General features: G+C 42.8%; 1 protein-coding gene across 1 annotated transcript in view; it reads left to right on the top strand.

Moving 5' to 3' along the window:
• The window catches only part of LOC122541477 (uncharacterized), a 208,061-nt gene that overhangs the window by 175,142 nt on the left and 16,893 nt on the right, over nt 1-16,026 (top strand). The window contains exon 6 of the mRNA XM_087979105.1: nt 1,953-2,058. Coding sequence (XP_087835231.1) covers nt 1,953-2,058 — 106 coding nt within the window. The remainder of the gene's footprint in view (nt 1-1,952; nt 2,059-16,026) is intronic.

Here is a 16,026-nt window from a genome sequence, read left to right as displayed (position 1 = left end):
TCCACAAAAAAACTTTAAATTTTTTTTTAGATTTCCTACAGTGTGGAAGCAGGCCCTTTGGCCCAACAAGTCCACATCGACCCTCCGAAGAGTAACCCACCCAGACCCATTTGCCTCTGACTAATGCACCTAACACTATGGGCAATTTTGCATGGCCAATTCACCTCACCTGCACATCTTTGGACTGTGGGAGGAAACCGACCCAGACACAGGGAGAATGTGCAAACTCCATACAGTTGCCCGAGGCTGGAATCAAACCTGGGACCCTGGTGCTGTGAGGCAGCAGTGCTAACCACTGAGCCACTGTGCTGCCCCATGTGAATGTGAAATTCCTCTTATCAGATCATGTTGACTGTCCAATTTTATCGCCAAAGCATGGCCTTGGCTTCTTCCAGACTCGACTATTCCAATGCTCCCCTAAATGGTTTCTCACCTCCAAAGCTCCATAAACTTAAGCTCCTCTAATACACTTCTTCCTATATCCTAACTTGCCCCAAATCGCATTCATTATTGCCCCTGCACTCACTGGTTGACATTGGTTCGCAGTCCACAAGTCACTTGATTCTAAAATTCTCATCCTTGGTTTTAAACTATCCATTACATCACTGCTCCTGATCATTTCACTTTCTACAACCCTTAGAGATAGAGGCATACAATTGTACAGCACAGAAACAGAAGTTGTAATTGTACCAGCCTCCAACACTTCCTCTGGCAGCTCATTCCAAAAACACATGACCCTCTGTGTGAAAAAGATGCCGTTTAAGTCCCTTTTAAATCTTTCTCACTTAAACCTATGCTGTCTAGATATGGACTCCCCTATCCTGGGGAAAAGACCTTGGCTATTCATCCTATCCATGCCCCTCGTGATTTTATAAACCTCTATAAGGTAACCCCTCAGCCTCCGATGCTCCCAGCCTATTCAGCCTCTCCCTATAACTCAAGCCTCCAACACTGGCAATATCCTTGAAAATCTTTTCTGAACACTTTCAAGTTCTACAACATCTTTTCTATAGCAGGAAAAGCAGAAATGAATGCAATATTCAAAAAGTGGCCAAACCAACATCCTGTACATCCTAACTCCTATACTCAATGCACTGACCAATAAAGGCAAGTGTACCACCTGCCTTCTTCACTACCATGTCTACCTGTGACTCCACGTTCAAGGAACTATGAATCTGCACCCAATGTCCCTGTTTAGTAACACTCTCCATGACTCTGCCATTAAGTGTGTAAGTCCTGCCCTGATTTGCCTTAGCAAAATGCAACATCCCACATTTATGTAAATTAAACTCCATTCACCACTCCTTGGTCCAACAGCCCATCTTATCAAGGTCCCATTGTACTCTAAGATAACCTTCTTCACTGAGCAGTATACCATGTATTTTGGTGTCATCTGCAAACTAATCCTAACTCTAATCTTCCTATATTCACATCCAAATCATTTATATAAATGAGAAAAAGCAGTGAACCCAGCACTGATCCTTGCAAGACACCACTGTTCACAGGTCTCCAGTCCAAAAAAAAATCCACCTTGCTCTCATCATCAGCTTTTGTGCATTGCTGATCTGAATAATTGCATCATAGACAGCTGTGTCTTCAGTTACCTGGGCCCCATGATGTAAAATTTCCCCCATACGCTGCTTCACCTCTCAGCATCATTTTCCTCCTTTCAGACACTCCTTAAAACCAAACATTTAGACTAACCTGCAGCCCTTCAAGTGGTTTAGTGTTGCAGTTTGTGTTTTAATATTCCTGGGAAGTACCTGAATCATTTTACTCAGTTAATGGTATGAAAGTACTGTATAAAAACAAGTTGATTTTGAATAAATGTAGTGCCTTAAGTGTAATACATAAGCTGTATTTCTGTAGCCTGGAGTTATTTTGCATAATATTAATGTTTAAAGAGTGATAAGAATAATGAACTAACTGAATTATTTTATTTTATTTCTTAGCTCCTGTTCAGAAAACTCTCTCTCGACCTGGCATAATCATTACTATTGTCTTTGGGATAGTCTGTGTGTTTCCATTAACACTGGTGATTGGCTATGTTTTAGTGAGGTTAGTAAATATTAATTTCAGTGACCCATTTGTGACAATCAATCTTGTAAAATCTTTGCTCCGAGACAGGGTGGCATTGTTGAGATGTATTATTCGAATACGGACCATTATATCACACATTCCTAGCTGACATTGTAAGCAGCTTTTTACCACTCAGCTTTACTCCACAAGCTTTTGTGAAGACTGCTGCATCAACAATGGGAAAAGTTTATGCCACTCATTAAATTACTTTGTGAGAAATTAGTCTTCGGACTAGACTCACTCATAGAATCCTATCTGGTGGAATCAGCTCAACAGCTTTACAGCCTGTAGTTCCAAACAAAGTAGAAGTAGTTATTTAGTGAGTCGATGACTGGGATTGTATTCAAACTGTCAAGCAGTCTTTCTTCACCTGTGTTTTTCAGACTAATAAAAGTTCAATAGGAATGGTATGTAAAGTTACATTGCAATACTCAGACCTGGAACACACAGCTGACATTCCTCTGTATCCTGACATTTTGTCAAGGTAACACTGGAGTTATATTGCTGGACATCTATCTATCAAATCAGAAAGAAATCTTTTTTTTGATTTGCATTTCATAGTTGAAAACAAACTCCCATCTGTCCTCTCAGTTTCTTAACCAACTCCATTACTGGGTAAAACAGTCCTTAACTATGTATTCCAGAGGCATCAGCTCTTTTTGAATATCTCTAGCTTCCTGCTTAGAGAGCGAGGGTGATGACAGAAGTCTGTTTGGGTGATTGGAGGCCAGTGTGCAGTAGCAGGCCACAGGGATCAGTGCTGCGTCCCTTATTGTTTGTGATATATATATATATATATATATTACATAGATGAGAATATGGGGCGATGACAAGTATGTTTGTGGATGACCTGATGATTGGCTGGGTGGTTAACAGTGTGGATGAAGGTATTAGGTTAATGGGGGTTATAGGCAGATTGTTCAGATGGGCAGGATAAGAGAGTACTCAGTGAATGGCAGGAAATGAGGAAGCTCAGAGGAGCAGAGGAATCTTGGGATGCTTGTCCACAAATCCCTAGAGATGGCAGGACAGGACATTGAGAAGGCATATGGAACACTTGTCTTTATTGGTCAAGGCATAGATTATAAGAGCAGGTGGTGATGTTGGAGCTTTTGGAAATGCAGGGGATGCAATAAGGAGGAAAAAGTCCATGCAGTACAGAAGGATTCCAGCAGGCATCCTGATTTTAGATTGCTAGAGTCTACAGTTCTTTGTTTTATTTAGATGAGAAAGAGATCACAGCTGGACAAGGCATCTGGAAAATATGGATTAGTGGAGAGCCTTTTCAGACAACATTTAGAAGTAGTATTCCCTACAATATTTGTGGCTACAGTAGAGTGGAAGTTAGGGTGATAAAGGAGGCTAAATGAAGAGTTACAGAATTGGAAGGAATTAGGAGTACATTTCAAAATTGAAGATAGAGGATAACCTGCTTTATCACATGGGTGGATCTGTATGGAAAAGAATTTTCCAGTTAGGATCCATAAGGCAAAGATCAGATTAGTAACTGAAGGCTTCAAGGAATGTTTGAGGCAAAGAGTGATTAAGGTAGACTGTCTTACAGCAGATATGGCCATTTAAGAAACATCTTGAGTCATTTTAACAACCTTTCTTTGGAAATGTGGCTCTATAGATATCAATGCAGTGTTTCTTCAGGACAATCTGCTCATGAGGGAAGTACTCTTACAGCTCCCAGAGGAAACTCTGCAAGTTGCATGAAGGCATTTATAGGATTAGAACTCTTTTTAGGTGATGATCGAGAGTAGACTGATGGGGTGGCATTGACTGGGTTGGATTTATCCTGCTTTTTGTGTACAAAACATACCTGGGCAAATTTTCTCCTTTGTCAGGTAGATGTCAGTGTTGTATCTGTACTGGAAGAGCTTGGCTTGGACAGCAGCAGGTTCTGAACCACAGCCTTCAGTACTATTGCCATAATGTTGTCGGGACTCATAGCCTTTGCAGTATCCAGTGCTTCCAACCATATCTTGCTATCATTTAGAGTGAAACTAATTGGCCTGTAATACTAGGGACTACTAAATAAGGCCAAGATGGATCATCCATCGGCTCTTCTGGCCAAGGCTTGCTCCAAGTGCTTCTCTATTACCTTTGGCACTGATGTGCAAGTATCCCCACCCCGGTCCCACAACACGCTCCCCAACACTCCCCCCCCCCCACCTCCCCCAACCCCACCTCCCCCCACCAATTGAGAATGGCACATTTTGGTAGTACTGCAGAGCTTAGATCATATCTATAGGCTGTGAGATTGCTTAGCTCTGCTTATCACTTGCTGCTTATGCCTCACCAGGGTTGATCCCCTGGCTTAATGATAGTACTGAGTGGAGGAATTTGACAAGCCATGAGGCTGAAAGTTGTGCTGAAGTGCAATTCTGCTGTTGTGGGCGGTGTGGTGGCTCAGTGGTTAGTGGCTCAGGCATCTGTCTATGTGGAGTTTGCATGTTCTCCCTGTGTTTGTGAGGGTTTCTCTGGGTGCTCCGGTTTCCTTCCACAATCCAAAGATGTACAGGTTAGGTGAATTGGCCATACTAAATTGCCCGTAGTGTTAGGTGCATTAGTCAGGGTAAATGTAGGGGAATAGGTCTGGATGCCCAGATCTTGAAATGCATATGCAGCTAGCAGATTGGTGAGGATGAGGGCAAGTATGTTTTTCCCTCGTGTTAGTTCCCTCACCATCTGCAACAAACTCAGTTTTGCAGTTATGATCTTTAGGACCTGATCAATAGTACTACCAAACTACTTTTGGTGGAAGAAAGGAGTGTATCTTGCTACGCTCAGTGCTTCCTCCAAGTGTTGTTCATCATACAGGAACACCAATGCATCAGCCAAGGGAGGACAGTACATGGTAATTAGCAGGAGGTGTTTTTGCCATGCTTAACCTGAAACCATGAAACTTCATGGAGTTCGGAATCAATATTGAGGACTTCCAGGGCAGCTCCCTCCCAACTACATGCCACTGATCCTGGTGGAATGGGCTATATCCAGGAATGGTGACGTTGGTATGTGGAACATTGTCTGTAAGATATGATACTGAAAATGTGTTGCTGGAAAAGCCCTTCTTCCTGAAGAAGGGCTCATGCCAGAAACATCGATTCTCCTGCTCTTTGGATGCTGCCTGACCTGCTGCGCTTTTCCAGCAACACATTTTCAGCTCTGATCTCCAGCATCTGCAGTCCTCACTTTCTCCTGTAAGATATGATACCAAGTGTATAAGTTTCAGGAATAAAAGAATGACTAGGGTAAGAATAGGTCCAGTCAAGGATAGTAGTGGGAAGTTGCGTGTGGAAGCTGAAGAGATTGGGGAGACACTGAATGAATACTTTTCGTCAGTATTCAATCAGGAACAGGACATTGTTGTCAATGTGAGTACTGAGTCACAATTAAGTAGAATGGATGGCTTTGAGGTATGTAGAGAAGAGGTGTTGGAAATTCTGGAAAGGGTGAAAATAGATAAGTCCCCTGGGCCTGATGGCATTTATCCTAGGATTCTCTGGGAAGCAAGGGAGGAGATTGCAGAGCCATTGGCCTTGATTTTTATGTCCTCGTCTACAGGAGTAGTGCCAGAAGATTGGAGGATAGCAAATGTGGTTCCCTTGTTCAAGAAGGGGAGTAGGGATAACCCTAGTAACTATAGGCCGGTGAGTCTCACTTCTGTTGTGGGCAAAATCTTAGAGAGAATTGTAAGGGATAGGATTTATGAACATCTGGGAAGGAATAATGTGATCAAGGATAGTCAGCATGGTTTTGTGAAGGGCAGGTCGTGCCTCACAAACCTTATTGAATTCTTTGAGAAGGTGACTAAGGAGGTGGACGAGGGAAAAGCGGTAGATGTGGTGTATATGGATTTTAGTAAGGCGTTTGATAAGGTTCCCCATGGTAGACTACTGCAAAAAATACGGAGGTATGGCATTGAGGGTGAGTTGGAGGTTTGGATTAGGAGTTGGCTGGCTGGAAGAAGACAGAGGATAGTAGTTGATGGCAAAGGTTCATCTTGGAGTGCAGTTACTAGCGGTGTTCCGCAAGGATCTGTTTTGGGACCATTGCTGTTTGTCATTTTTATAAATGACCTGGAGGAGGGGGAAGAAGGTTGGGTGAGCAAGTTTGCGGATGATACGAAAGTCGGAGGAGTTGTAGACAGTGAGGAAGGATGTGGCAGGTTACAGCGGGATATAGATAAGCTGCAGAACTGGGCAGAAAGGTGGCAAATGGAGTTCAATGTAGGTAAGTGTGAGGTGATTCACTTTGGTAAGTGTAACAAAAAGATGGGGTACTGGGATAATGGTCGGATACTTGGTAGTGTGGATGAGCAGAGGGATCTTGGTGTCCATGTACACAGATCTTTGAAAGTTGCCACCCAGGTAAATAGTGCGGTGAAGAAGGCATATGGCGTACTGGCTTTTATTGGTAGAGGAATTGAGTTCCGGAGTACTGAGGTCATGTTGCAGTTGTATAAGACTCTGGTGCGGCCGCATCTGGAGTATTGTGTGCAGTTATGGTCACCATACTATAGGAAGGATGTGGAGGCACTGGAATGGGTGCAGAGGAGGTTTACCAGGATGTTGCCTGGTATGGTAGAAAGATCGTATGAGGAAAGGCTGAGGCACTTGGGGTTGTTTTCATTGGAGAAAAGAAGGTTTAGGGGGGACTTGATAGAGGTGTATAAGATGATTAGGGGTTTAGATAGGGTCGACAGTGAGAATCTTTTTCCACGTATGGAGTCAGCTATTACAAGGGGGCATAGCTTTAAATTAAGGGGGGGTAGGTATAGGACAGATGTTAGGGGTAGGTTCTTTACTCAGCGAGTCATGAGTTCATGGAATGCCCTGCCAGTAGCAGTGGTGGACTCTCCCTCATTATGGGCATTTAAGCGGGCATTGGATAGGCATATGGAGGATAGTGGGCTAGTGTAGGTTAGGTGGGCTTGGATCAGGGCAACATCGAGGGCCGAAGGGCCTGTACTGCGCTGTATCCTTCTATGTTCTATGTTCTACGACTATTTCAAGCTGTTGCTTGACTAGTCTGTGAGACATCTCTCCGCGTTTTGGCTGTAGCCCCCAGATGTTAGTGAGGAAGACTTGTCAGAGTCAACAGGGCTGTATCTGTCTTTTCTAGTACCTATGCCAACTTGCGAGACATGATTTCCCATGCATAAGGCCACGTTGACGATCCCTAATCAGTCCTTGCCTTTGCAAATCCTGTCCCTCAGGATTTCCTCCAACAACTTGCCCACCATCAATGTCAAGCTCACTGGTCTATAGTTCCCTGGCTTGTCCTTACCACCTTTCTTAAACAGTGGCACCACTTTAGCCAACCTCCAGTCTTCCAGCACCTCATCTGTGACTATCGATGATACAAATATCTCAGTAAGAAGCCCAACAATCACTTCCCTAGCTTCCCACAGAGTCTGAGTGTACACCTGATTAGGTCCTGGGGATTTATTCACTTTTGTGTGTTTCAGGACATCCAGCACTACCTCCTCAGTAATATGGACATTTTTCAAGATGTTTTTCCCTACATTCTATACCTTCCATGTCCTTTTCCACAGTAAACACTGATGCAAAATACTCTTTTAGTATCCCCCCATTTCCTGCGGCTCCACACAAAGGCTGCCTTGCTGATCTTTGAGGGGCCCTATTCACTCCCTAGTTACCCTTTTGTCCTTAATGTATTTGTAAAAACCCTTTGAATTCTCCTTAACTCTATTTGCCAAAGCTATCTCATGTCTCCTTTTTGCCCTCCTGATTTCTCTCTTAAGTATACTCCTACTGCCTTTATACTCTTCTAAGGATTCACTCAATCTATCCTGACTATACCTGACACATGCTTCCTTCTTTTTCTTATCCAAAACCTCAATTTCTTTAGTCATCCAGCATTCCCTATACCTACCAGCCTTTCCTTTCACCGCAACAGGAATATACTTTCTCTGGACTCTTGTTATCTCACTTCAGGAGGCTTCCCATTTTCCAGACATCTCTTTACCTGTGAACATCTATGCCCAATCAGCTTTTGAAAGTTCCAGCCTACTACCATCAAAATTTGCTTCTACCTTAATCTGAAGTTCTCTCGTACTCAATTTCCTAACCCTGGGAAAAAGACATAGTGCATTCACCCTGCCCATGTTTCTCATGATCTTATACAGTTCTACAAGGCTCCCCCCCTCAGTCTCTTACGCTCTAAATGACAGCACAGTTGCACAATGGTTAGCACTGCTGCCTTACAGCGCCAGGGTCCTAGGTTTGATTTCAGCCTCGGGCGACTGTCTGTGTGGAGTTTGCACATTCTCCTCGTGTCTGTGTGGGTTTCCTCCCACAGTCCAGAGATGTGCAGATCAGGTGAATTGGCCATGTTAAATTGCCCATGGTGATAGGTGCATTAGTCAGAAGAAAATAGGTCTGGGTGGGTTACTCTTCGGAGGGTCGGTGTAGACTTGTTGGGCTGAAGGGCCTGTTTCCACGCTGTAGGAAATCTAATCAAAAGGAAAAAGTCCTGGCTTGTATAACCTCTCCCTGTACCTCAGGCCATTGTGTCCAGGCAACATCCTTGTAAATTTCTTCTGCACCCTTTTCCATTTAATAACATGCTTCCTATCACAAGGTGACCAGAACTGAACACTACTCCAAATGCAGTCTCACCAACGTCCTGTAAAACGTCATCATAACTTCCCAACTTCAGTACTCAGTGCCCTGACTGATGAAGGCCAGTGTGCCAAAAATCTTCTTCACTGCCCTATCTACCTTTGACTCCACATTCAAAGAACTGTGAACCTGAATCCCAAAATCACTCTGTTCCATTAAACTACTTAAGGCCCTACCATTTACCATGAAACTCATCCCTTGATTTGACTTTGCAAAATACAAGACCTCACACTTATCTATATTAAACTCCATTTGCCATTTCTGGACCCAATTCCCCACCTGATCAAGGTCCTGCTACAATTTCTGATAACCTTCCTCACTGCCTGTTTTAGTGTCATCAGCAAACTTATTAATCATGCCTTGTACATTCTCATCCAAATCATTGATACAGATAACAAGTAGTAATGGGTCCAGCACTGACCCCTGAGGCACCCCACTAGTCACAGGCCTCCAGTCCGACAAATATCTTTCCACTATTACCCTCTGCTTCCTACCATCAAATCATTTGTGTATCCAGTTTGCCAGCTCACCCTGATTCCATGTAATCTAACCTTAAACAGCAGCCTATCATGATGAACTTTATCAAAGGCCTGACTGAAATCAATATAGCCTATGTCTACCAACCTGTTCTCATCTACCTTCCTGGTCACTTCCTCAAAGAACTCTAACAAATTTGAGAGGCATGATTGGCCACTCACAAAGCCATGTTGACTACTCCTGATCAAACCCTGTCTTTCCAAATGCATGCATATCTTATTTGTCAGAATCTTCTTAAGTAACTTACTCACCAAAGATTTTAAGCTTACTGGTCTCTAGTTGCCAGGCTTTTCTTTGCAGCCCTTCTTGAATAATGGCACAACATTCTGTACCCTCCAGTCTTTCGGGACCACCCCCGTGGCTAATAATGATTCAAAAATATCACCCATGGCCCCCACAATTTCTTCTCTAGCCTCTTGCAGGCTTCCTGGGCAAATCTGGTGAGGACCAGGAGATTTATCCACCTTCCTATGTTCTACCACATCCAATACCTACTCTACTGTGATATGGACTGCCCCCAAGATATCACCACTAACTCCCCCAAGTTCCCAAGTCTTCATGTCTTTCTCCATGGTAAACACTGTGGAAAAATATTAATTGAGAATCTCCCATCGTCTGCGGTTCTACACATATATGCCCACTTTGGTCCTTGAGGGACCCTATTCTGTCTCTAGTTATTCTTTTTCCTTTAATATACATAAAGAACCTCTTTTGATTCACCCTAATCTTCCCAGTCAAAGCTATCTCATGCTTCATTTTCATCCTCCTGATTTCCTTCTTCAGTAAACTCCTGTATTCCCTATATACCTCCAGGGATTCCCTTAATCCCAGCTGCCTGTATCTGAGCCATGTTTCCTTTTTTTCTAGTCAAAGCCTCAATATCTCATGTCATCCAGGGTTCCCTATTCTTGCCAACCTTGTCCTTCATCCTCATAGAAACATTTAGACCTTGAACTCTAGCTATCTTACATTTAAAGGACTCCCACTTCCTGGCGGTCCCTTTGCCTGCAAAAACAAAACTGCTCCAATCAACCCCTGCAAGCTCCTGTCTAATTCCATCAAAACTCACCTTACCCTAATTTAGAAGTTGAACCTGTGGACCAATTTTGTCCCTCTCCATAACTATTTTAAAATTAATAGAACCATGGTCACTGGTCCAAAAGTGCTCCCCCTCTGTACCTCCGTCACCTGTACTGCCCTATTTCCCAAGAATAGGTCGGGTTTTGCCCCTTCCTGAGTAGGAGCCTCTATATGCTACTTGAGGAAACTTTCCTGAACGCACTTAACAAATTCCGCTCCATCTAAGCCCTTAACCCTCTAACAGTCCCAGTCAATATTAGGAAAATTAAATCCCCTACTGTACTATGACAACCCTATTGTTCCTACAAGTCTCCCCAATCTCCCTGCATATTTGTTCCTCTAATTCCCATTGACTATTTGGGGGCCTATAGGACAACCCCAATAATGTCACCATCTCTTGCAGTTTTCTTTTTAATATTACTGACTAGCTTACTCTCATACCTCCTCTTATTCGTCCTTAGTACTTTTTCTGTTATATTATGTTGTTTTTAAAGACTTCACACTAATTTTCACCACATATACATTCATGACAAATGTGTCCACTCATAAGGGAACTAGACAGAATTTTATCAAATAAAGAAATGTGAATCAGGAAATCTGAAAGAAAAACAGAGATTGCTGGAGAAACTCAGCAGGTCTAGGATCTGTGGAGACAGAAAAACAGAGTTGATATTTCAGGTTCGGTGACCCTTCTTCAATACACTTTTAAAGCTTTTTCAAAAAGGAAAAATGTGAGATCAGTAAAAAAGACATCAATCCACTCTGTGTAAAATGAATTTTGCACATTGGGTGAACATGTTATACAATCCCAAAAGTATGGAAGCAGGCCATTTGGCCCATTGAGTCCACACTGACCTCTGAAGTACATCCCACCCAGATCGACCCCCTCCCCTATCCCTGTAACCTGCATTTCCCATGGCTAACCCACCTAGTCTGCACATTCCTGGACACTATCAGCAATTTAGCACAGCCACTCCGCCAAACCTGCACATCTTTGGGAGGAAACTGGAGCACTCAGAAAATGTGCAAACTCCAAACAGTCATGCAAGAATAGAATCAAACTCAGGTCCCTGGTGTTTTGAAGCAGCAGTGCTAACCACTGAGCCACCCAGGATGGTCCATATCAACTCCTATCTTCTATGATAGGTCGGACATGCCTGACAAACTTCATTGAATTTTTTTGACAATGTTATTCAGATAGTGGACAGGGGAATGTCTATGGATGTTGTTTACATGGACGACTAGAAGGCTTTGATATAATCATACACAAGAGATAGTCAGCTAACGTAGAAGCTCACAGAATTGACAGCAAATTACTGACAAGGTGGGAGATTGTTTGAGTGGCAGACAGTAGAAAGGGTGATCAAGAAAGTAGATAAGGGCAGTTCAGTAGATGCTACCAACATGGACTTAATCAAGGTCTTTGTCAAGGTACTTCATGGTGAGTTAAATCTCACAGGATCCAGGGAGAGTTAGCAAATTGATACAAAATTGGCTTGAAGGTAAAAGACCGAGGCATTGGTTGAGAATTGTATTTCAAATTGGAGTCCTATGACCAGCAGTGTGCCACAGGGATAGATGCTGGGTCCACTGTTATCCATCATTCATACAAATAGAGACATAAAGTCATAGAGATGTACAGCATGGAAACAGATTCTTCGGTCCAACTTGTCCATGCTGACCAGGTATCCTAAATTAATCTAGTCCCATTTGCTAGCACTTCGCCCATATCGCTAAAACCCTTCTGATTCATATGCCCATCCTGATGCCTTTTAAATGATACATTTGTACCAACTTCCACCACTTCCTCTGACAGCTCATTCTTTACGAGCACCACCCTCTGCATGAAACAGTTGCCCCATAGGTCCCTTTTATGACTTTACCCTGTCACCCTAAACCTTTGCCCACTAGTTTAGACTTTGTCTATTTATCCTATCCATGCCCCTCATGATTTTAACCTCATTATAAACCTCTATAAAGTCACCCCTCAACCTCCAATACTCCAGGGAAAACAGCCCCAATCTTTTCAGTCCCTCCCTATAGCTCAAATCTTCCACCTCTGGCAACATCCTTGTAAATCTTTTCTGAATCCTTTCAACTTTCATAACATCCTTTCAATAAGAAGGAAACTAGAATTGCATGCAATATTCCAAAAAATGGCTGAACCGACATTCAGTACAGCCGCAACATGACCTCCCAACTCCTATACTCAATCGTCTGACCAATAAAGGAAAGCATACCAACTGCCTTCTTCACTATCCTATCTACCCGTGGCTGTACTTTCAAGAAGCTACTTGAACCTGCACTCCAAGGTCTCTTTGTTCAGCAACACTCCCCAGAACCTTACCATTAAGTGTATAAGTCCTGCTCTGATTGGCTTTTCCAAAATGTAACACTTCGCATTTATCTAAATTACACTCCATCTGCCACTCCCAGCCCATTGGCCCATCTGATCAAGATCCCGTTATACTCTGAGGTAACCTTCGCTGTCCACTGCATGTCCAATTTTGGTGTTACCTGCAAACTTACTAATTATATCTCCTATGTTCACATCAAAATAATTTATATAAATGACAAAAAGTAGTGGATCCAGCACCGATTCTTGTCGCACTCCACTGGTCACAGGTCTCCAGTCTGAAAAGCAAACCTCCACCACCACCCTCTCACTTCTACCTTTAAGCCAGTTCTGTATCCAAATGGCTAGTTCTCTCTGTATTCCATGAGATCTCACCTTGCTAGTCAGTCTCCCTTGGGAACCTTGTTGAATACCTTTGTGAAGTTCATATAGCTCACATCCACTGCTCTGCTCTCATCAATCCTCTTTGTTACTTCAAAAAACTCAATCAATTTTGTGAGACATGATTTCCCATGCACAAAGCCATGCTGACTATCCCAAATGAGTCCTTGCCTTTCCAAATACATATAACTCTTGTCCTTCAGGATTACCTGCTGGCCACAGAACCGTCTGTCTGTGCCTCTGACCAGCGGGTCCTCTATCACAGTTGATCTCTTAGAACCTGACGTACTTCTCATATATTACAGCCTGTCTTGAAACCAGAAACCTGGCTGTTTGTGCTACATTCCCCTGAGAGTCCATCAGCCCCGACATTTTCTAAAACAACATACTTGTTTAAAATGGGGATAGCCACAGAAGAAGGGCTTATGCCCGAAACGTCGATTCTCCTGTTCCCTGGATGCTGCCTGACCTGCTGCGCTTTTCCAGCAACACATTTTCAGCTCTGATCTCCAGCATCTGCAGACCTCCCTTTCTCCTCATAGCCACAGAAGACTCCTGCACTACCTGCCTACCTCTCCTACCTTTCCTGGAGTTAACCCATCTATGTAACTATATCTGCAGCTTTTCTCCCTTCCTGTAATTGCCATCCATCACACCTCCATGCTCTTGTAAATTCCTCATTGCCCCAAATGTCGCTCCATCTGATCCATTTGATCTGATACGATTCACAAGCAAAGTCATTTTCTGTGCAGACATAATCCTCAGTAACATGTAAACTTTCCCTAAACTGCCACATCTAACAAGAAGAGCATATCACTCTACCAAAAGCCATCTTTGCTCCTTCTCAATCTACAGATCCAGAAAATAGCACCATCTTATTGCTCTAAAAAAAAAGACACTGCTTGGCTAACTTAATACTAATGGCTTATATTTTTAATCTTTAATCATATCTCAATAAAACATATAATCAAGAAAGAACCCTCTCTACTCACCACTGTAGATTTACAGCAAGGCTACACTTAAAAGCTAATCACTTACCTGTGTCTGTGCTGTGAGCTCTTCCACACAGGTTCCTCCAAGATCAACTGTGAATTTCACTGTTTGTTAGGTTTTCCTAGATCCACTCCGATGTCTAGAGATACATGAATTCAAACAGCAAAGGTAGTAACTGCACAGAACCACTGCTGTGTCAGTTACCAATGTGGGTTTCTTTCTCTCTCTCTCCTTCACTGACCATGTGCTGCCTATTATCTGTCCTTCTCCCTTTTAAAAGTGCTGTTGTTTTGACTTTTTTTCTCCAAAACTCCAAAACAATGCAATAACATATAAAACATTAATTGTTGCTCCCGGAATTCAAGGGAATCACCTCCAACACCTAAAATACCTCAAAAAAAGGAGTAGCTCTTCCAGCCACAGTTTTTCCTGTCCTCCATCTTGGATTACCCAGAATCCTTGATTTGCATAGGAATTTAGGAGATATACTGAGTAATTTAGAAAATAAATTATTAAACTAGAAAGAGTGCAGAAAAGATTTACTAGGATGTTATCTGGACTGGAAGGTCTGAGTTATAAGGAGAGGCTGCATGGGCTAGGACTTTCTTCCCTGGAACATAGGAGACCGAGGGTGACCTCATAGACATTTATAAATCTTGACAGATGTAGATAAGGTAAATAGCCAACTGATTTTCCCTGTGGTCGGGGAGTCTAAAACTAGGCAGCATAGGTTTAAGGTGAGAGGGGGGAGATGCAAAAGAGCGCATACTTTATTATTCTATGACTCACATGCCTCTGCATTGAACTTTGTCTGCCCCCTGTCCGTCACTCCACTAATTTGATTATATCCTTTTGGAATTCTACACTGCTCCCCATCACAATTTACACTTCTCTCAAGTTCTGTGCCATTTGAAAAGTTTGAACTTGTCTCCTGGCTACCAAGACCTACGTCACTAATATACATCAGGAAAAGCAAAGGTCCCAATCCTGACTCTTAGGGAACTCCAATCTGTTCAGTCCACTACAATCTTCCTTCAAATTTGTCAGCATCTGTTCATCATTTCATTCATCACTTCCTGTCACTCAGCCGATCCCATATTCTTGTTGCTACGGTCCCTTTTCATCCAATAGCCATTGTTTTTATCACCTCTCTGCTGTGAGACATTGCATTATTTGGAAGGGCATGTATATCATATCAACAGCATTGATCTGATCCACCCTCACTGCCATTTTCTGCTTTTTACCTGTTCAGGGAATATATCAGGATATATCAGGAATGTGCCTGACGTACCTTCTCCGCGAATGGAGCCTATTGTTCTGCTGTTTTCTAGTTAATCTTTCAATTGGAATTTCTTCGACACTCATTAATTCTTGCCACATTGGAGGTGGCTTTGTCAATTCATAATTCTAACTCTGCACTGGTCTTTGCTCTTTTCTGCAGTCTAACTAAATCTTGTGATTTTAATTCATTCATGGGATGAGGATGTTGGTAGCTAATTGCCCATCCCTGATTGCCCAGGGGCAATTAACCATATAGTTGTGAGTCTCAAGTTATATTTGGTCAGACTAGGGAAGGAAAGCAGATTTCCTTCCCTGAAGGACATTAGTGAATCAAATTGGTTTTTCCACTAATGGTCATCATTAGACTCTCATTTCCCATATTGTCAGCAGTAATATCCAAAACCGTACACTTATTATTGAGGGGAATGGCCACAGGGGCTCCCTGAACTGTTTACCTATTCCCTTTCCCTGTACTGATGGTCACCCAGCTACCTTTGTCCTATAACTTCGGTGTGACTACCTCCATAAAACACCTCTCTAACACCCTCTCAAGGGTGCAAGAAGTATCAGAAGTAAGGGTGACAAACTCAGAGCATAGGTCAGGAACGGTTGTTGGATGTTCCAGGGTTAGATGTTTCAAAAGGAATGAGGAGAGGTAAAAGAAGT

The sequence above is a fragment of the Chiloscyllium plagiosum genome, unplaced genomic scaffold (genome assembly GCF_037043375.1).
Source record: "Chiloscyllium plagiosum isolate Xiang-an unplaced genomic scaffold, Cpla_swu_hap1 HiC_scaffold_35, whole genome shotgun sequence".
Classification (NCBI taxonomy): domain Eukaryota; kingdom Metazoa; phylum Chordata; class Chondrichthyes; order Orectolobiformes; family Hemiscylliidae; genus Chiloscyllium; species Chiloscyllium plagiosum.
The sequence above is the reverse complement of the archived record's forward strand: the minus strand, read 5'-3'. Positions and strand labels throughout refer to the sequence as shown.